The sequence below is a fragment of the Leptinotarsa decemlineata genome, unplaced genomic scaffold (assembly GCF_025532065.1).
Source record: "Leptinotarsa decemlineata unplaced genomic scaffold, Ldec_3_MD MMD2_tig00026354_RagTag_RagTag, whole genome shotgun sequence".
Classification (NCBI taxonomy): Eukaryota; Metazoa; Arthropoda; class Insecta; order Coleoptera; family Chrysomelidae; genus Leptinotarsa; species Leptinotarsa decemlineata.
Genome location: NW_027412702.1, coordinates 961,176 through 969,394, shown reverse-complemented (window position 1 = coordinate 969,394; position 8,219 = coordinate 961,176). Strand labels below are relative to the sequence as shown.

General features: G+C 33.5%; 1 protein-coding gene across 1 annotated transcript in view; it reads left to right on the top strand.

The window, feature by feature from the left end:
- The first annotated feature begins 654 nt into the window (after positions 1-654).
- The window catches only part of LOC111509450 (myrosinase 1), a 38,131-nt gene continuing 30,566 nt past the window's right edge, over positions 655-8,219 (top strand). The window contains exon 1 of the mRNA XM_023165213.2: positions 655-912. Coding sequence (XP_023020981.2) covers positions 809-912 — 104 coding nt within the window. The 5' untranslated portion in view covers positions 655-808. The remainder of the gene's footprint in view (positions 913-8,219) is intronic.

Below are 8,219 nucleotides of genomic sequence, written 5' to 3'. Positions count from 1 at the left end.
ATGTATTGAAGAAAAGAGTGACGCGGTATATGGCACATTATTACCCTGTAGAAACAGCTACATTGTGGAGGTTTCATTGGAATGGAGATGTTAGGACCATTTATCACCGCTTCCACTTCCTCATTCTAAAGTGTCAGTATACAGTTGAATATGGTTTTGATTTGGTTCTAATAGAATTTAAAGGTGGTTTTCATGAGTATATGCATATTTTTCATGATGTTCACATTAATGCTTTTCAGTATACACATTTTGTATGCATTTTTGTAACTATGATTCAGTTCACGTTATGTTTGTATAACGCCGGACTTACTGTCATAGAAGGAACGGATATTATGAAAACATCATTATGTTGCTGTTGATTCTTCTCAAAACGAAAAACAGTCGTTAATTTTCCGTAAACAGAAAAATATCTTCAACGGATAGAGCTGCTCGATTTCATATTATGACTTTCGATGTTGCTGAGGTTTGTACTCAATTCATTATTGTTGATTGAATATTCGGTAGCAATTTGAGTTCATTTACAAGTTATGTTTTCAAAATGCATTGAAGGTACTGGCTAAATTACCCATTTTCCATGTGATGTTAGTATAATCAACAAACATGTGATAAGAACATGCTAATTACACATTACAAACCAAGGAGCATTGTAATGAGCTCAATTCGAGTTATGCATTTGTTGGTACCTTCGAATCATTTTCGAAAAATGAATTTTTAATAATAAGACCATTTTATCATTCAAGGTTTATTTGTTGGAACTACAATATAAAAGCAAAGGTTCAAATCACACATTTCCGTGATTTAATTCGCCATGAAAAGACGCAGTTGCAAAAAAATGTTTTCGTCAAATGATTATTTCATAAATTCATGGTTATTATCAATCACGACAACGATCATGATATTTTGCAATCTTTGGTAAGTACAAAGTTACAAATTCATCAATTATATGAGATACATAATTTTCATAAGGGATTTATCATCCTTCAAACTTCAATGTGATGTTATGTGAAATACAGGTTTTTTCAATTCTTCATGAGGAGAAGTATCCGAAAGGTATATAATTGATATTCAAGGAGAATAATTTTGAAAATATGTTGAACGCGACTATGGAAACTCAAATTTTGGCTAATTATATTAATTTCTCCTTCGACTCGCTCAATGCCAATTTTATCTACGTATATAACTTCAAATAATAATACGAAAGTGATTTTACATAATAAAATTTTATATCAATACGTGAACAGACGTTTGAGTCAATATTTACATAATATGTAACATTCATCATTAAGAGCCAACAATGTGAACGACACCCAGAATTCTGGTACTCTGTACAAATTAATGTAAATCCCAAAAGTTCAGTGATTCAATGCCAATTTTTTTCTATACGAGTGAATTGATATTGATTATTTTCGTCAATGCAAAAATGATAATCAAAAATCTTTTATAGTTTTGAAACGTAATAGCCCTGTTCAAGCCACTAAAACAAACACGATTCCCTCGATTAACGGTTTCGGGATTCAAACAAATGAATAATAATAAAAATAATAAAGAAGCTCATTTTATTCATGATATAAAATTTCAAGTAACCTATTACTGATACATTACTGAGAAAAAAAATAAACAAAGCATTACGGAAAAAACTTCAAAAGAGTTTCTTGTGTGTGGTATAGCCAACCTATTAAAAATGTAGCCGCGCATGCCAATATTCTCCAATTTTTCTAGCAGCCTTTTGTGACAGACGGTGTCAAACGCCTTGGAGAGGTCGGCAAAAAGACAAATTGCTGGCTTTGAATTGTCTAGTGCTTCATAAATTACTGATGTTAGTTAGGATCAGTATAATCCATCCTCCGTTGAACATCCCCCTCTGAAACTGTATTGATTTTCTGACAGGATACTATGTTTCTCCATAAATTATGTCATTCCTCTTTGATGATTTTTTCAATAACTTCTGTTATATTTGAAATCAGTAAAAAAAGGTCTGTAATTGTTGATTTGAAGTCTATCACCGATCTTGAAGAGTGATTCGATGGTACCGTTTTTGAAAATATTCGGAAATATTCCTTTCACAAAACAATTATATTGATGATATGAACAATTGGACCTGGTATGGCATTTGCTATTTTCTTTAACGTGTCCGCGTTCATGTTTTCATCTCCTGGACTTTTGTTTGACTTGGAAATACAATTTTTTAGCACTTTGGGTTAGTTTATGAAATTCATTATTTTGATTGATATATTGATGTTTGAGTTGAATATCATCAATATTCCTTTTTAGCATTTTATAAAGATGATTTTTTTCTTGAATTAATGTAAGTAACTCCGGAGTTATCCATTTCTTGCGGGTTTTGTTCTTGTTTGTTATTTTGATTTCAGTTGTATTTATGTTTATATGATGTTGAAGTTTATTAATGAACATCGTAGCCATTAGAGTCATGTCGTTTTGCTCGTAGATATCTTCCCATGTTTCCTTATTTAACATTCATTTCAATTTTTGGTAATTAATATACCTTGTTTCTCATTTTCCTTTGTATATCCCTTCTCTATCTTTAAAGCAATAGGGCGATGGCCACTTATTTGTTCATGGAAAATGAATGATTTTATACTTTCATGAAATCGGATATCAGTTTTAACAAAAAAAGTGGTCAAGGCATGCGTAACTACATGTTCGAGTTACATCATTGATATAGAAGATGAATTCAAAGTTTATATTTAAAAAATCTGTTTTTCCGTTAATCAGCTGTCGCCCACATACGAACGACAACTCTCAGAAGTTGAATACAAAAATCTCAGAGATTATCGATTGAAATTGTAAAAGACAGGAAAGTACAATAGCTGCGTTATCAAAGGAAACAGTAAGTGATCGATGGAAAAAAGTTTTCTTTCGAAGAAGTATTGAATTTTGAGGACGACGAGGAAGAAGAAAAATCAACACAAGAAGAAAAAGAAGACGCGACATCGAATAGAAAACCGATCAAAAACCAAGCAGAAAAAAAATTGTGACTCGTAATAATGAAGAAAAGTAAAAAAAAAATTTTTGATTGTACGTCTCGATCCGGATATAGTCCAGTCATTTGAGGTTTTATCTGCGGAAAAAATCCTACCGAGCTGAATTTTGGTGAACACCTTCATTATGGCATTTTAATGAAGATGTGAAAAATCGACGTTGATATCGTGTCGGCTAAAAAAGTAATGAGGGTCAAAAGGTCACAAAAATCAGTTTTTCGGGAATATCTCGCGACCTATCGCTCGGAGGTCAATAAAGATCATCATAAAAATCATTCCTCATACAATTGTCTACAAAAAATGTATCTTGCATTTTTCTGTAAAGTCAACAGTTTTCGGACTAGAGCGCTGAGAAAGCGACTACATTATGATAATGCATTCGTTTCCGCACCACCTTTGAGGTAGAATGCAATGCGTGTTTTTTTACATGGTTTCCTCCGTAGGCATAATCCATGAACTGTAATAAAAGTTTTTTTTATTTTATGCTAAATAATTTTTTATTTGTACATTGAAAAATTGGGAAAAAATTTGTATATAATTTTCTTTTATATTCATTCGTCGTCGATATCCTCAATTTCAACTTCATCGAAAGTTGCTAACAAAACATCGAGTGGACTTATTGCTGTATTTAAATCAACATCTTCATCATTTTTTTTACTAGTGGACTCTGCGTTTAAGCATAACTGACCACGACAATGTCCACAAGCTTTAGAACATCCCAATAAAATTTTTTACATCCACATTTGCTGCCACAACCTTTTGTACGATTACAAACAATTGTGTTTCGTAGATCATCGGGTGCTGGTGGCAATGAAGTTGTTATTGGTTGTAATATATTATTTTTCAATTCCCAACCCCACTGTTCTGGATCAATTTCTTTTCCTAGCCAGGTTTGTATTTGATAATAGACTCGATAAATATGCTGTTGAGCTGCCTAAGAAGAGGGTGGTAATAATTGAAATTTCACAGCTGTGCTTTGTCTTGTTAGTTTACCAAAGCTGCAGTATCTGTAGTTGTCAATTGAATTTTTTGATTTTGGAGCCCCGACATTGCTAGTAGAAAATGTATTCCAGCATTGACAAGGGCATCTCGAGCGCAATTTCCTTGTTGGAATATTTTTGCCGAATTGTGTAAGTCGGGTCTTTTTTCAAACATCTTCATGACTTTAATTTTTCCTTTGCCAAAAAGTTTTGAAGTTGTGTCACATCCGGTCATAGCATGTAGAAACAGAATATTTTTCTTGCAGTGTGGATATTTGTTGAAGCTCTCAGTCGAGTATAATTTTGTTTCAACATTGTTTTTCCCTGGTTTCTTAAAAAAATGGATGAAGGTTGATTAAGTATCTGTGTGCGTGCCATGAGAATAATAATGCCAACGATAAAAGTAGTATTATTTATTGATTTTCAATTGCTGTTTCAACTATTAAGACGTCAGCATCATCACGTGATTGTCTTGTAGAAATACCAACTTTTTAGAAATTCTTAATGAGCATTTTAATTGATTTTCTTTTGTTAAATCGATTAGATAAAACCTAAATACATTGATAAAAAGCAATAGAGTTGACGGTATACAATACCCTATGTGAGTGCATTCTACTCGCTTTCTCAGCGCTCTAGTCCGAAAGCGGTTGACCTCACAGAAAAATGCAAGAGACATTTTTGTAGATACGAGGAATATTTGTAGATATGAGAAATAATTTTCATTTATGATGACCTTTATTGACCTCCGAGTCATAGGTCTCGAGATATTCGCAAAAAACTGATTTTGCGTGACCTTTTGACCCATATAACTTTTTTAGCCAGCACGATTTCAATGTCGATTTTTGACATCTTCATTAAAATGCCATATTAAAGATGTATACCAAAATTCAGCTCAGTAGGAATTTTTCCGCAGATTGAGGTTTAAAAAACCTACAATGACTGGATTAATGGCACTTTTTGAACTCTATTTTTCTTGTATCCTTCAATTCATCTAATATAACAAATAACTCTGTTATCTCTTGATTTGCGCATTGAAATTTCATTGACAATGTTTGATTGCGGACATATTAACGTGAGATCACTTCTCAATGATTTCGATATTGTTAGAGATCATTTAGAAAATTTCAAATATGACACCCTGGGAATTTCTGAAAGCTGGTTACCTGAAGGTATAAGTGGAGAAATGGTACAAATAAAAAATTATGATTTCATCAGACAAAATAGGAATGGGAGAGATGGAGGTATTGGAATTTATATAAAAAAAAATTTGAAATTTAAGATATTATATCAGGATTCCAAAGACTTTTTGGAACAGATATGGATTGAAACTATAATTCCAAATAGAAAAATCATCATAGGAAATATATATCGCCCTCCCAATTCGAAATTTGCACAATTTATAGACCACTTCGAAGATACTTCAACTGAATTATTCACTGAAACAGAAAAACAGTTTTTTTTTATATCATGATATTCGGTGACTTCAATGTTATTAATTCATTGATTGGATTTTCACCAATTCTCAAGATGTTTCTGATTCTGGCGTTCGGGATCTTGATATATCTGATCACATGCTCGTTTACTGTTCCATGAATGTAGAACTGAAAGCCTGTCACGTAACATGGACATCCTCTGTTCTCAAAGGGACCTCGGAAATATGACATGGGATATTTTGTACTCGATTGAAAACAGAACAGAAAATTATTTTTGCAACAGATAACTTACTGCAACTTTTCAACAATCATGCACATGTTCGACATGTAAAAAACAAAAGAAAACCTTATAGTCTATGGATTACAGATAATATTCGCAGAATGTAAAAGCTAAGGTATGAATAACTCAATCGTTACCGTTAACAGAAGTGGTGGAACATAGGAAACATTACAAAACTATTTTGTCACTGCAGCTGTAAGGGCCAAAAAAAAAGCGTATCTGAACTGAATTTGAAAAAACTCAATCATAAACATTTAGTACTCAACTGGCAGTTTTCATAATATTCGAAATGTAATGATCTTAGTCGATCACCATTTACTTAGATATATGCATTTTCCCTCTGGGTCTCAACAGCACCTGATCTCGTATCAGAAAGCTGACAATTGACCAATTAATCTGTATACCACAAAATATATGTATTATCATACTGGTCATGTAATTTTGAATTTTTATTAATAAAAGTCTTATTATTATTATTATTAGTTTTTTTTACCGAAGTATGCGCTATCCCCCGAAACACCGAATACATTCGGGAGGGCACATTAGCATTATCAACCAACGACCACTCAGTAAGTGATCATTGGGTCCAAGAATCATGTGCCCTGAGCAAGCGCATTGAACCGAGAATGACAGCCTTCTGCATCTGTGCGGCTAAGATTTCTGCCTCAGTGCGGCAAGCCGGTATGATTTTAAGATTTGAGAGTAGGTAAGGCATCATTTCACCAAGGACTCAAATAATCAGAACAACCATCTTGACAGAGCGATCTGGATAGAGTCTGCGGAGTTCGACTGCGATAGACTAAGGTGTTGAAGACACCACCCTGGCAAGCCATGATGAACCCCTCAATTTTCGACTTCAGTTTGATCTTCCTATTTAAAATCTGTTTTTCCGTTAACCAGCTGTTGCACCCCTACGAACGACAACTGTCAAAAGTCGAAACTTGTGCGAGCTAAGGACTAACGAGGTCTTACTTTTTAACGTCTGATTCTTAACACGGATTGGACGATAGCAAGTGAAAATCGATCGTTCAGCCTGGGGCTTGAACCAGCCACCAACACAGCGGCCGATTTGAGCGAGTGAACAAAGCACCAACGTCGAACCGACAAGCTACCGGCTGTCCTCTTGAAGACGATCACTTGGTGATCGAAACATGTGTTGAGAGGTTGAAATAACGGTTTGGTGTTGGGAAAAAACTCCAGTAATATTCATTACTACAACAAAGGTCCCGAACAGTGCATCACAATTGAATAAACTGTATTAATTGGTATTTTTGGACACATGAAAATTTAAACATCCTCAACTGCGACGATGGTCGATGTCGGATCCAGGTGATTAGGAATTTTCTCATAACTCTATAACTCTTTTTCATTCATTGATAATGAATATGAAATTGTTCTTCAGAGTAGCTAATGTTAACTTATCATCAAGCTAACATCAGCCTACAGAACATCTACAGAACATGTTGAAATATTGAACATTGAAAAAACACCAATGTTTGTAACGATATTAATTTTTGTGGTGTTTTGGAATTGGGGAAGTTGAGCAAAGGAACTAATACTACTTTGAATGGTTTATTTGCGTATCCAAACGTCATTTCTCAAAGACAACGTAACATCCACTATAATTGGCAAACCTTCTTTTTCTACCTGTAAGGAGTTTTGTTGACTTTTAGTTAAAGTTTGAGAAACATATTGGCTATTTCTCGTTATCAGAATAATTATGTAAAATAACCGCACCAATACCATAAAATGAACTATCCATAGTTGAATTAACAGATCAGATCGTAGTGAACTAGCACTGGAGAGGATGCCAAAACATTTTTTACTTTTTGAAATGCCTTTTCCCATTTTTCACTTCAATAATATTCTACATTTTTCTTCAATGAATTATTCAAAGGTTGCAAAAGCATTGAAACATCTATCATTAATTTATTCTATAAAAATTTATGAACCCAAAAAATTATTTTAGTTAAGTAACATTTTGAGGAACAGCTGCTTCCAAAATTGCTTCAACTACTTCATTACATGTATGTAACCTATTTTTATCAATTTTCTATCCCAAATATTTTACCGACTCTTTAAAAAAATCACATTTTGTTGAATATTTCAATGATCTATCTTCGAATTTTTTCAAAACTTCTTGCGCCTTATCTACATGCTCTGAGCGATTATGCCCTGTTATCAGAATATGATCAAGAAAACATGCTACTCCTTCTATACCAGGTAATATTTTTTCCATTATTGCCTGAAAAATAGCCGGAGCGTTCGAAATCCCAAAAGGTAACCTATTATAAACAAATTCTTCCTTATGTGTACTTACTGTTGTTAGCAATTCAGATTCAGCATAAAGTTCAACTTGTTGATGAGCATTTGGAAGTCAGTCCAATCCGCCTTGTAACTTACAAAATAATTCATCAATACGTGGTAGTGGATACTTGTTAACATGTAAAACTGGGTTGGGGTAATTTTATAATCACAACATATTCTCATTCCTCCACCGTTCTTAACTACTAGAACGATGGATGAT